The 14,504-nt window shown below is 40.0% G+C and overlaps 1 protein-coding gene across 2 annotated transcripts in view; it reads right to left on the reverse strand.

The window, feature by feature from the left end:
• LOC129851134 (E3 ubiquitin-protein ligase PDZRN3-B-like) overlaps positions 1-14,504 on the reverse strand; it is a 131,396-nt gene that overhangs the window by 15,472 nt on the left and 101,420 nt on the right. For both annotated transcript variants that reach the window (XM_055917440.1, XM_055917441.1), the window contains one exon: positions 566-819. In XM_055917440.1, coding sequence (XP_055773415.1) covers positions 566-819 — 254 coding nt within the window. The remainder of the gene's footprint in view (positions 1-565; positions 820-14,504) is intronic.

The raw sequence follows: 14,504 nt of genomic DNA on the forward strand, positions 1-14,504 counted from the left end.
TGTGAGCTCTGTGCCACACATAGACTGTGAGCTCTGTGCCACACATAGACTGTGAGCTCTGTGCCACACATAGACTGTGAGCTCTGTGCCACACATAGACTGTGAGCTCTGTGCCACACATAGACTGTGAGCTCTGTGCCACACAGACTGTGAGCTCTGTGCCACACATAGACTGTGAGCTCTGGGCCACACAGCTAGTGAACGACAGACAGGTAGTAATTCAATATGCTAACACAAATTAACAAGGCCATCTTCATTTAAGCATGTGTCCCAGGACCTGATATCTCACTAAGTGACAGCTGTAACATTCACATGAACTTCAGTTAGAAGGTTCTGTTTTAATGAACTGGCAAAGTGACACTGTATCCAAATATTTTTCCTGAGCCTGAGCCTTTTCTTTACTGACTGGGTAAGTTTTCAACAACATTATTTTGCCTATCAAGTCCTTTTCCAATCATTGACCATGAATGGACAAAAAAAATAAGGAAAGGAATCATCTTGTCTTTTAACCCCGTCCCTCCCCTTAACTCTAACCCAGCCGATAGGACAGTGTACTGTAACTCACTCCTCAGGCATTAGGTATTGCTCCAGCACAGCCACGACGGGGGCGGTGGCAGGTAGCTTGGTGAGGGCCATGATGTGTTGAAAGGTGATGTCTGTCTGTGTGCTGATGTCTACCACCTGGGTGTCTGAGGCAGGGATGGAGGGTTTGGGGCGGGGGGCCCGGCGAAGCACCTGGACCATGATGGGCTCCTTGGCCGTGCGGAAGACCTCCACTGCCTGGTCATGGGTGGCCTTGGACAGGTCCTTCCCATTCACCTGCACACACAGATGAGACAGGATATGGTTAACTATAGAAGAACAGCGTTAGGTGTCTGGATTTGACTTTGAAAAGTATTTATTTTTCAGTGGCTATATGACAGTTTGCTTGTACACAGCACACTGTTGTAACACACACACACACACAGAGTAAATGAGGGGATGAGACGTACTTAAATCACACTATTAATCTCTCTCTATTGCTTCCCCCATCTCTCATGTTCACAAGCTGGGGTTTATTGTAAGTAGATGGATACAATACATCCCCAAGATGATACAAAATCCCTCCTCATGCTACATAAGCCCTGATATCATCATATTGTAGATGATTACACCATTAGATCACTGGATGAGTGTGTCTGTGGATTTACACAAAAATCCAGGAGAGTATTCCAGTTTGACAGTTGTGTGTGATAATGTATTACTGCCTCAGTCTGTTTGACAGGGTCAAAGCATGACCAAGCAGAATAGGACGTTAATTAGGACTGAGCCCCTCTTTAATTAATCAAGAAGAAGAACCTGACCTTCACTCAGAGATTAGCTGCTATGCCAGGCTGCTGCAGTATGTTAACCTGGGGAGATTATTTTGAGCAGCAGGCCGGACTGCAGTGTCACACAGAAGAAGCTAGTGAAACCTCTTAGCGCTAGGGGTCAGATTATTATATATATTTTTTAAATAACGTACCCAACGTAAACGGACATTTTCTCTGACCCAGATCGTATAATATGCATATAATTTACAGATTAGAATAGAAAACACTCCAAAGTTTCCAAAACTGTCAAAATATTGTCTGTGAGAAAAAGAATACTAATTCTGCAAGCGAAATCCTGAGAAAAAGTACCCGTAAGTGATATTTAAAAATATATATATTTGTTTCCTGGCCTGTCTAACCTCCATTTAAAGGGGTATCAACCAGATTCTTTGTCCAGTGGCTTCCTCAGGCTGTGACCAGGCTTTAGACATAGTTTCAGGCTTTATTTTGAAAAATGAGCGAGATGTTTCAAAAGAGGTCAGGTGTCCTCTGAATATTTCCTGCGCGCACGGGAGGAGCTCACCATTTTCCTTTTCTCTCTTAATGAATAGGTTATGCTCCGGTTGAAATATTATCGATTATGTTTGTTAAAGACAACCTGAGGTTTGATTATAAAAAACATTTTAAATGTTTCTACGACCATTTCGGATACTTTTTAGGATTTGTCGAACGGAACACAGCTTTTGTTTTCTCAAAATAATGCGCAACCCAAATGGCGTTTTTTTTGTGATAAAAGTAATATTTATCGAACAAAAAGAAGATTTGTTGTGTAACTGGGAGTCTCGTGAGTGGAAACGTCCGAAGATTATCTAAGGTAAGCGATTAATTTTATTGCTTTTTACACTTTCGTGACCATGCTAATTTGGGGCTAGCTGATGTAGAATTGAAAGCTACACTCACAAAAGCTTGGATTTCTTTCGCTGCAAAATATATTTTCAGAATCTGACACCATAGGTGGATTAACAACAAGCTAAACTGTGTTTTGGTATATTTCACTTGTGATTGCATGATTATAAATATTTTTAGGAATATTTTTGAATTTGGCGCCCTGCAATTCAGCGGTTGTTTAGGAAAGTGAACCCGTATTCGGTATCCGTAGATCAGAGAAGTTAAATTGGGATGAGCCACTAAAGTCAATCCCTTCAGCCTTCTCAATCCTTATAATGAAGAGGATGTGTCATTGTATCTCATTAGGGATTTACCGTTTGTTATACATGCATTGTTTAGGTTGTTACATAATAGTCAAAACAGTATAGGACAATATTATTTCATTAAAACGTGTGGTTTTTACGTGACAAAACATGACAAAGAAAGAACACTGAGAACTGTGTAGCCTACATGTTCACCAGAGCAAAAATCCTAGACCAAACCCTAACCCCCAAAAAGAACAGACAAAACAACAAAACAGGAGTGAACTTCATTAAGATGTCAGGAAGAGAAGACAGCACCACACGAGATGGGCTGTCCTCCTGCTAGCAGTGCTGCACGGCACCCTGGGTCAGCAGCCTGCATCTCTTCTCGGCTTATCAGGCCTCTCCCAGAACCTTCGTCAGTTCCACTCTCAAATTCCGCAGCATTTGGAATTTGTTTGCTTGTGATTCCTGGACGTGTGAGAGCTTTGATAGGATCTGAGGCCGGGGGCACTTCTCATTTCAGAGGCTGGCCACGTTCTCCTCTCCCCCTGCCTGCTCTCCACAAACACAGGCCAGGGCCAAGATAGCCCACTGTGGGCTCACTGAGAAGACTGATGTCCAGGTGTATAACTCTGGAGCTCATTAGACATGTTCTCTCTCTGGATTCATTTTCTGAAAAGCGTGGAATTGGTTGATACGGTTACTGTTTCCTCTTGCCATAGATACGGTTACTGTTTCCTCTTGCCATATTTGTCTCATTCTAATTCACAGCAGAAGTTTCAGGCTTAACTGGGATGCTGTAGAACAGGGACAGCAGCAATGTCAACGCTGTCCCTGTGACTTAATTATGGCATGTGTGCCATCCTGGATTCTGATTCCAGTCTGGCTGTGCTTGTATCTAATACCTATTATAATAGCCCCAATTCCAAGTATTTTGGAGAATTTGCCAACTTTCTATGGTAAATTGCCAAGTGCTCTGTGGTAATACTTGTATATTAGAATGTGCTCCATGCTAAGACATCACCACAGAGCACTGAGCACTGAGCTGTGAGTGTGTGAGTGTGTGAGTGTGTGAGTGTGTGAGTGTGTGAGTGTGTGAGTGTGTGTGTGTAAGGAGGAGGAGGGGACATTGTGCACTTTAACTTTGAAGCGGTTATGTGCTCACTAATAACCAGAGAGGATTAACGCTAATCCCAGCCTAGAGGATAATTGTATCATCTCAAATGAGTTCAATTTCCACTTCTCCAACGTCACAATTTGGCCAAAAGTAATAACTTCCATTTACATTTTGCATTTAATAATTGAGAGAAAATGGAATGAGAAGAGATGTGCCGAATCATTACGAAATTGAAATGATAAAAAAATATTAATGTGAGGACGAGTGCTGAGATGCTTTGGAGACGTTTGGCAAACACACATAGGCTATAAACAAAAAAGTAAAAACAAAGTTCCGCTGTCTCTCGCTGTTCATTTCTCTGGGTTAGCAGAGTCTTGTCTGTGTGGCCGTCCCTTTCTCAGACAGGCCCGTTTGCCCTGTAATCCCAGTTGTCCTTGAAGGCAGTGACCCGGAGACAAAGCCAGGCCTCTCCAGGAGAGCGGGAGCATTCCGCGTCCCACGGCCTCCATTCACCACCCCCCTCACCGCTGACATGGCACGGCCTAGTGCAGTGCACTAATAAAAGACCCACAGCACTTCCAAACATTATGCACAGCTCGCTATAGCGCCGTTCTAGCGAAATCACATACCTTTTAACCCTTTATCTTCAAAGAGTCAAAGCATTCACATTTGTTTGTCGGAAATGAATCTGGGAATACTCTTTAAACTGTAATGAACAGCAGTTAATTACTTTTTAATCAGTAGAAAAAAATCCACCTACTTCAAAAATGTTTTCACCTGCAAAGTTAACATTAGCATTATGCCAAGCACTAGAATCTGTGTTCTGTTGACAGAAAGCAGCAAAGAGTGACATGTAGAATGACTGTGTAAACCTTTCATACAGCCCTCCTTCAGTGAAGGGTCTCGTAAATCCGATGTAATGACAAGAGGGCAGTGAGCTCAGCTCTGATCCCTGTTCAAAGAATACCAATGAGGTCTGAATCATATGCCATGTGTATTTCTGACTGTCCAGACACTAAGGGTCATTCCTTTGTTATTCACACCCTGTTTTCTTCCATTTCGACATCACATCAGATCACTGGTTCAGACTCGAGGGGATTGTCTCCTTTCGAAAGCCTCATAATAATACACCATTTGAAAGGAGTCTGAGATGGCATGAAACAGCAGACTAAATGTTCTGAATTTTATCATTGGCCATAAAATGAGCTGAATGTTGGACCTCAGACATGTGATAGAGATGTCTGTCTCTGTCTCGTCCTGGAGGTAAGGAGGAACACAAATTAACAGCCCAGCCACCCTCCCTTAACCTTACTCACCCCCAAATAACCATGGAATGCAAAAAAAATCCAGATTGAGACTTTAGCATGAAGGCAGCAGGTGTGTGTGTGTGTGTGTGTGTGTGTGTGTGTGTGTGTGTGTGTGTGTGTGTGTGTGTGTGTGTGTGTGTGTGTGTGTGTGTGTGTGTGTGTGTGTGTGCGTGTGCGTGTGCGTGTGCGTGTGCGTGTGCGTGTGCGTGTGCGTGTGTATATCAGCCTCTCCCTGATTGCTGACCTGCTGCCAAATAGGCATATCTGTCAATTTGTGAGAAAAGTAACTTTTATTCTAGCCCAATACTGTAGCTGTGGGCTGCCTTAAGAGAACTCAAATCATGTGGAAGAAACATCAACAGCACCAAGTGGAGGTGTAGAACTTTCTGAGTATTATTGATGAAAATATTATATTGGAAAGGCTTTACGAAAACTACAGATTTGAGCCAAGGCATACAATGCAACATGTTAGACTTGTCTCTTATATAGTTGTTCATGCTCCAACTAATCTTTCTTAATTAAAGAAGAGTACATAATTAAAGAACAACTGTTTCTTTTCCTTTAGGCGATGCAGGAGAATGGAGTGGAAACGGCCAGGTAAAGAAGTTGCCTTTCAACAGTGGGTAGGCAGGAGAGCCCTGGGAACCTCTGTTTATATAGACACTTGTTCAGAAAGGACCGTGAGTGGTGCTCACTTCTCTCTCTAAAGTCTCTCTTTATGGTTCAATACACCTCTTAAGAAAATTCTTCAAAGTCTGAATTTATTTTAACAGAGAGAGGAAGGGCTGACGTGATAGAGAGAGTGGAGGGAGGCTTGACGGCTTAGTTTCAGGGGTCCTATAGCTGCTTGAGTGGCAGTGGAAGTGTTGTTTTCTCAATGTGGGTTAATTCAGTTCCCAACTACAGTTAATCCCTTCTTTTATTTCACGTTTAAAAATGTTCAACAAAAAAGCAGTACGGCTTGGTGAGCTTGTTAATGGTCTCATTCTGAGTGTGTGTGGTTTGTGTGTTTTTTTTCTTCTTTTGACTGACTGTGGGGAAAGTCTTTCAATTTCTGAGAGTTAAAAACACAGCAGTCTTTATTTAGTGCAGCAGGCAGGTTTACAGAGGATTACAGAACAAATAGCGAGAAACTAATTCCGCTAATAAGCACGGCGGGCTGAAAAAGACACTACTGATTACTTTCTCTTAATCTGATATAAGCATGGGATATTCTGTTATCCACAGTATATCAATAAAATACCCAGAAGGACGTAGACGGCGGACGTAAAGGTAAAGTAAAGGTAATGGCGGACTGAACGAAGTTATGTAGAGCACCTCAAGATAAAACATAATATTCGAAATATCTGCTAAATAGACTAAAATATTAGCACTACATAATCTGGTGAGTGATAAACCTTCAATCTGGATAATAACACAAAACAAATCCTAAGACTAGAGACATTTATCGACAAATATTACGAACACAGACAACAACCAAACATGACGGAGAATAAGACAGGGGAACCGTTTACAAAACGCAAGCGAGATTCTTCGACAGATACTGACGATTTAATATTCTCACCACCGGGAATGGTAAAGGTCGAAACTGATCTGTTAAAATCAATAAATGACAAACTGGGTTTACTTGAATTACTTAGTAAGGATATAAAAGAGTTGAAGGCAAGCCTAGAGATGAGTGATGAAAAAGCTGCGACATTGGAGAAGGAAACACACGCGCTAAAAGGGACAGTCAATAAGATTCAAACCGAAATGAATGGAATTAAAAAAGAGAACATCGTTCTGAAGGAAGCCTTACTGGAGATTCAAACTAGATCCATGAGAGAGAATTTGGTACTTACAGGTATCCAAGAAAAAGAAGGAGAAGTTCCTGAATCTATAGTTAGAGAGTTCCTCCGTACAGCGCTTCAGATTCCATGCGAAGTTGTCGACAAAATCCAACTTGAACGTGTTCACCGCTTCGGACAGAGAGGGCAGAGGTACGAACGCCCAATCGTTGCAAAATTTGCTTCATTTAAAGATAAAATAATGGTTAAAAGCCTAGGTAAAAGACTTGCTGGGACCAAAATTGTCATGAATGATCAGTTTCCGAAAGAAATTGCAGAACGGCGCAAAGTTCTGTATCCAATTTTCAAAGAAAACAGATTAAAAGCGAAACGAGTAGCTCTCGTCGTTGATAAACTATATATTGATAACCAGTTGTTCAGAGACACAAAGACTACTCCATGGTTATTTTAAAATTTACAAAATTCTCATAGACGAGGAAAATAAACACAATTCAAGCCCGGTTACTGATTGTAACAATACAACAAAAAATATAGCTTTTTTATAAATCTTCACATATAACTAATTGAACACACAAGCACTATTTTTACACAGTGAAGATAAAAACTAAGTAAACAGAAGGCACAGTATGTGTGGATGGTATGGTTTGTGTTTATTTTATTTTTTATCTTATTTGTTATGTTTGGAAAGTTGAGTGAGTGAGTAATGAAATGGTTGCATATCCCAGAGCCAATGTATTGCTGTGAGCCGGGTATGAGAGGGCTTTCAATGTTGTTCAGATGATGGATATACTTTTATAATGAATTATACGTCTTATTTATTTATTGTCCTATCATGGAAAACTACATTTTTTTTATCTTAATAAATTATATCTAATTATTATCCTATTTTAATGGTACTGTCTATGGCCCTATACCCTAGACACCCACCTGAATGACCCAGATATTAAGGAGAAGTCCCTAACTGTTTTATGTGCTCGCTGTAAGCGGTCTATATGCAGCTAAAATGAGGTCAGAGACCAAGAGCAGCACTGCCCCCTCAAGATTCTGAGCCTGCTTGGCAGGGTTGGTCCTGCAAAGCCAAAGCCCCCTAAAGGGAGAGGAAAATATACAAGGAATTTCTCAAAGCTGCTAATGAGAACCTTGACGACCTTGTACCTAGCCGGTGGGGATTCCGGTGGGGTACCCCCACCCAGGCAGTGGCAGTGCTGGCAACACTAGCTGCAGTAACCCATGGGGAGGGGGTCACACTCGGACATTCAGAGAGGGGATATATTATTGTGGCCCTGGTGGCACAGAATCAAGGTCGGACTGCATGGAGATGCATGGGGACATGGTCATGACTGGTGGCCGTATTGTGGGTGTTTTTTTCAGGAATAGGGTGTACATTTGACGGCCATTATCTAGGATATGACAATGGTAAATAAATTTCAATTTTTGCTTATTTTTTTGCGCGGTCTTGCAGGCCTTCTCATGCAGCTGCAACTGCAATGGCATTTGGAAATCATGACCCATCTTGAGTTGGGCTCTGGGATGGTGCAACTGTTGAGAAAGTGAGTTTATGGTTGTGTGGGGGTAAGGGCTGAGTGTGTATGTGTGTATCCCACAACTGTTGCGAAAGAAGAAGTAAAAGATGTAAGGTACAATAGAGGATGATCCACAGCTATATATAATACAAATCGAGGTGACGGCAATGGAAATGCATATGGCAATTGATTTACTTCAATTCGGTAAATGGAACTGTATGCTCTTTTCAAAGAATGGATCCCAGTCGGTTCAGGGCTATGGGATACAGGGGGTCGAGGGTGGTCTGCCGGGTATTGGGATGACAAGCCATCTCGAGATGAGGCCTTTTAGCGGGTGGAATAGTAGGGACCAATTGGAGGTTTACTTAGTAGAAATGCAAATATCATGGTACAACTATATAGACACTCAATCATTGTTACTTTTTAATAGTACGTTTACAAAAATATATTCTGATTAAAAGAATGAAAGGTGTGTCTCATGGTAAGTGGTGAAATAAGTATAGCCAGTTACAATTGTAATGGCTTAGCAGATAATAAGAAAAGACGATCAGTATTTACCTGGCTAAAAGAGAAGGATTATAATATTTATTGTTTACAGGAAACCCATTCAACAGTTTTAGATGAAGTTTTGTGGAAAAAGAACTGGGTGGGCAAAATATATTTCTCCCATGGGCAAAGAAATTCAAAAGGGGTGATGATCTTAATTAACAATAATTTTGATCCAAATGTGCAAATTGTCCAAACAGATCCTCAAGGTAGATGGATTATTTTAAATATGTTATTGGACAATAAACAAATATGGCTTGTTAACCTATACGGTCCGAATAATGATGATCCAAGCTTCTTTGAAAATATATATAAGAACTTATCAACTCTACAAGCAACACTAGACTCTATTATTATAATGGGAGATTTTAATACGGTCTTAAATAGCTCTATAGACCGGAAAGGAAATCACACTACAAATTATCACCCTCAGGCACTTAAGGAAATCATGAATGTCATGGATATATTGGAATTAGTGGATATATGGAGACTTAAATACCCTGATTTAGTGAGATATACATGGCGGAGGCTGAATCAAGCTAGTCGTCTTGACTACTTTCTTATTCCATTCTCTCTGGCACCAAAAGTTAAAAAAGTGTTGATAGGGGATAGAATGCGGTCGGATCATCACATAATTGGCATATATATTTCTCTTACAGAATTTCCACGTGGGCGAGGATATTGGAAATTTAATCAAAGTCTACTAGATGATAAATTGTTTAGAACTAGGACAGAAGATTTTATAACTGACTTTTTCAGACATAACATAGGTACAGCAGATCCCCTTATTGTATGGGACACTTTTAAGTGTGCCTTTAGAGGCCATGCAATTCAGTACTCATCTATAAAACAAAAGCAGTTTAGATCAAAAGAGTCCATATTAACAAAGGAAATTGAAGGACTAACAGTACAGTTAGATAGCAATAAAAACGGTACCATAGAGGCACAGAATAATTTAGAGGAAAAACAAAAAGAAATGGAGGAACTTATTCAAGAAAGATCCAGTGTAATATATTATAAAAATAAAGCGAACTGGATGGAATATGGGGAAAAATGCACCAAATTCTTTTTCAATCTTCAATATAGAAATGCTACCAAAATTTTTTTATTAAAACTTGTGACAAATGATGGAGTCACGCATGATTCACCAAATGATATTTTGAAAGAGGAAGTAAAGTACTTTAAGAATATGTTTTCGTTTCAGGCTCCTCCATCTCCACTAACTGAAACTAATTGTATGGATTTTTTCCCTATTAATAATGTAAAATTAACATCTGAACAGAAAGACTCATGTGAAGGCCAAATTACAGAGGAGGAACTGCTTGTTGCAATTGGGGCCTTTAAAGATGGGAAAACTCCAGGGCTGGATGGCATACCAGTGGAAGTATACAAAACGTTTTTTGATATACTCAAAGGACCATTATTAACTTGTTTTAACCACTCCTATATAAATGGTAGATTATCAGACACACAACAAGAAGGTCTGATATCGTTATTACTGAAACAGGACCCAAGTGGTATACATAAAGATCCAGTCCAATTAAAAAATTGGAGACCTCTTACACTTCAGTGTTGTGATGCAAAAATCCTAGCAAAATGCTTGGCGCATAGAATAAAAAAAGTTTTGTCAGATATTATTCATCCTAATCAGACAGGTTTTTTACATGGACGATACATTGGAGATAATATAAGGCAAGTACTGGAAACAATAGAACACTATGAGATATCGGGGACACCAGGCCTGGTTTTCATAGCTGATTTTGAAAAAGCTTTTGATAAAGTACGACTGGAGTTTATATATAAATGCCTAGAATATTTCAATTTTGGGGAATCTCTTATAAAATGGGTTAAAATTATGTATAGTAACCCTAGGTGTAAAATAGTAAATAATGGCTACATCTCAGAAAGTTGTAAACTATCTAGAGGAGTAAAACAAGGTTGTCCACTATCGGCATATCTATTTATTATTGCCATCGAAATGTTAGCTGTTAAAATTAGATCAAACATTAATATTAAAGGATTAGAAATCCATGGCTTAAAAACTAAGGTGTCATTGTACGCTGATGATTCATGTTTTCTTTTAAAACCACAACTAGAGTCTCTCCAGGGCCTCATAGAGGATCTAGATACCTTTGCTATCCTCTCTGGATTAAAACCAAATTATGATAAATGTACCATATTACGTATTGGATCACTAAAAAATACACATTTTATATTGCCATGTAGTTTACCAATTAAATGGTCTGACGGAGATGTGGACATACTCGGTATAAAAATCCCAAAAGAAAGAAATGATCTCACTCCAATAAATTTTTATAGAAAGTTAGCAAAAATAGATAAGATCTTGCTACCATGGAAAGGAAAATACCTGTCTATTTGTGGAAAAATCACCCTAATTAACTCTTTAGTCATATCACAGTTTACCTATTTGCTTATGGTTTTGCCTACACCTAGTGACCTGTTTTTTAAATTATATGAACAAAAAATATTCAATTTTATTTGGAACGGCAAGCCAGATAAAATTAAAAGGGCCTATTTATATAACGAATATGAATTCGGAGGGCAGAAATTATTAAATATTAAAGCATTAGACCTCTCACTAAAGGCATCGGTCATACAAAAGTTATACTTAAATCCAAACTGGTTCTCTAGTAAACTGGTACGAATGTCTCATCCTATGTTCAAGAAGGGCCTTTTTCCCTTTATTCAGATTACACCTGCTCACTTTCGGTTGTTTGAAAAGGAAATGATCTCCAAAATATCCTTATTCTTTAAACAAGCCTTAGAAAGTTGGTTGCAATTTCAGTTTAATCCACCTGAAAGGACGGAACAAATAGTACAACAAATATTGTGGTTAAATTCAAATATAATAATTGATAAAAAAACTGTATTTATCGAAGAAATGTTTAAAAAAGGTATAATTTTTGTGAATGATATCATAAATAGGACTGGTGGAGTTATGTCACACATGCAGCTAACACAGACATATGGAAAAGTCTGCTCTACCCAAAATTACAACCAATTAATTGCAGCATTACCACAAAAATGGAAGAGGCAAGTAGAAGGGGAAAAAAGTAAGGAACTTGTATGTCGGCCCTGTATTAAAGAACAAAAATGGTTAAAGAAAAGTGTGATAAATAAAAACATATACCAATTTCATTTAAGGACCAAAAAACTAACAGCTGTGCCATACAAATTGCAAAATAGTTGGGAAGAGATTTTCGATGTACCCATTCCATGGCACATGGTTTATGAATTGATACGCAAAACAACGCCGGATTCAAAACTTCGAATTTTTCAATATAAATTACTGTACAAAATTCTTGCAACTAATAGAATGTTATATATATGGGGTATACAATCTTCCCAGCTCTGCAGATTCTGTTGTGAGGAGGCAGAGTCATTAGATCATTTATTTTGGTATTGTCCATATGTAGCTCGTTTTTGGTCACAGGTCCAGGAATGGCTGAAGAATTGCAACATTTGCCTAAAACTAACACTACAGATAGCAATACTGGGGGATTTGAAAAGCCATAGTCAATCAATCAATAATATAATAATTATTTTGGCAAAGATGTTTATTTTTAATTTACAATCTGTAGAAGCTATGAGAATAGGAAGGTTCAGGTCTTTTGTGAAGCATCACAGCACAGTTGAGAAATGTATGGCAAATAGAAATCCGAAATGGATGATGTTGGAAGATAGATGGGAGGGGTTGGGTGGAGCTGAAGGGTGGGACTAATAACAAGATAAACAATATAGGGCATACGGGATCTGTGAAATGTGTATAGGTGCGGAGCTTTTGTGAAATAGCACAGTTACAAGTGGAAATGAAATTGGATGGACAACAGAAATAGAGGAAGGACTAAGAACAAAGAGAGAACTATTGTAAAGTGGACTGTGTCTGTAAGATAGGTATAAGATGTAGAAATTGAAGGTAAAAGCAGAAGTGTTTATAAGTTTACTCCAATTGGGGGATTGGTGGTAGGGTCGCGGGGAATAATAATAAAGGCATATTCTTTAAAAAAGTATGTATGTCTATATAGGTATGTGTATGTATATATGTGTATATGTATGCATACGTGTATGGATATATATATTTACCCCAAAAAATATGGGGGAATGGAAATGATGCAGACAATTACATTGGAAGCAACATTCTTTCCGCAATACTAAGCTGATCCACCCCTAAAATAAATAAATAAATAAATAAATAAAATAGAATAAAATACCCAGAATCACTTCCTTTAGGCATTCTGCTGCCTTCCTCTTAATGAGCTCAACGTAAGGTGCTAATCGAGAAGGGCTTTCCTAGTTTCCCACACTGATGGAACAAGCACCTTTTACTTACAATTTGAACAACGGTTTTAACTGAGAATTGCTCTGAACCAGGCTGTGCTGTGTGACATTGGTTTACACTGGTCAGGATAGAACATCTGGCCGTGAGGTCGAGTCTGTGTGTTATCCTCATGGATAACATGAGGATGGGAGTGGAGTGTGTCTGCTGGCAGTATACCACAGCAGTCTCCGACTCTGTCTGCCTCTATGTGTTGCTGCACAGTGAAGGCAGGAGATGGAGACAAAAGGGGAGCGAGGGATTGACCCATTGGGGTAGTAATCACTGGCAGTGGGGCTGGGACCCAGGTCTCTGTCACCATTCACTATCTCCCTCTGCTGGCTCACAGTCACCAGTCCCAAGTCGAGGGGGGCTGCAGCCCAGCAGCAGCAGAAGCAGCACACAAAGGCTCATTTCTCCACACACCCCCTGTGAGGACTGACAGCTGATCATATTTTACTCCAGCAGGCAGCATCTCCTGTTAGCTCTACCATAATTTACCCAGCAGGCAGCATCTCCTGTTAGCTCTACCATAATTTACCCAGCAGGCAGCATCTCCTGTTAGCTTTACCATATTTTACCCAGGAGGGCTGCATCTCAGATGATATAGTAGTACACTCAGAGAAACAGCTGCTGTGTGTGGAACCCATGCCTTCCTCTCTCAATCATCTCAGAAAGCCAGGACACAAACTACAAACACACCCAATCAAAATAAACTTGTCTGTTTAAATGACAGTGACTAATGGCATCAAGCCGTATCCTGCAGGGATCGCAGCAGGGCTACAGGAGCCACCTGGGCATCCTCATCTCTACACAGGGAATTAAAGCTCTGGGTCCCAGGTGGCCCCCACAGTAAAAGGTAGAACAAAAACACACAAGAAATGAAAATAAGAACACGAGGGTCAGTTCCAATACCATACTTACAATGTGCAGGGATACTGGAGTTATAGAGATAGATATGTTTAAGCGTAAGGTGACTAGGCATCAGGATATACACTACTGCTCGCCGAACATCTCATTCCAAAATCATGGGTATCAATATGGCGTTGGTTCCCCCTTTGCTGCTATAACAGCCTCCACTCTTCTGAGAAGGCTTTCCACAAGATGTTGGTACATTGCTGCAGGGACTTGCTTCCAGTCAGCCACAAGAGCATTAGTGAGGTCGGCCACTGATGTTAGGCGATAAGGCCAGGCTTGCAGTCGGCATTCCAATTGCTCCCAAAAGTGTTCAATGGGGTTGAGGTCAGTGCAGGGTCCACACCGATCTCGACAAATAATTTCTGCATGGACCTTGTTTTGTGCACGGGGGCATTGTCATGCTGAAACAGGAAAGGGCCTTCCCCAAACTGTTACCACAAAGTCGGAAGCACAGAATCGTCTAGATTGTCATTGTATGCTGTAGC

The sequence above is a fragment of the Salvelinus fontinalis genome, chromosome 3, assembly GCF_029448725.1.
Source record: "Salvelinus fontinalis isolate EN_2023a chromosome 3, ASM2944872v1, whole genome shotgun sequence".
Classification (NCBI taxonomy): Eukaryota; Metazoa; Chordata; class Actinopteri; order Salmoniformes; family Salmonidae; genus Salvelinus; species Salvelinus fontinalis.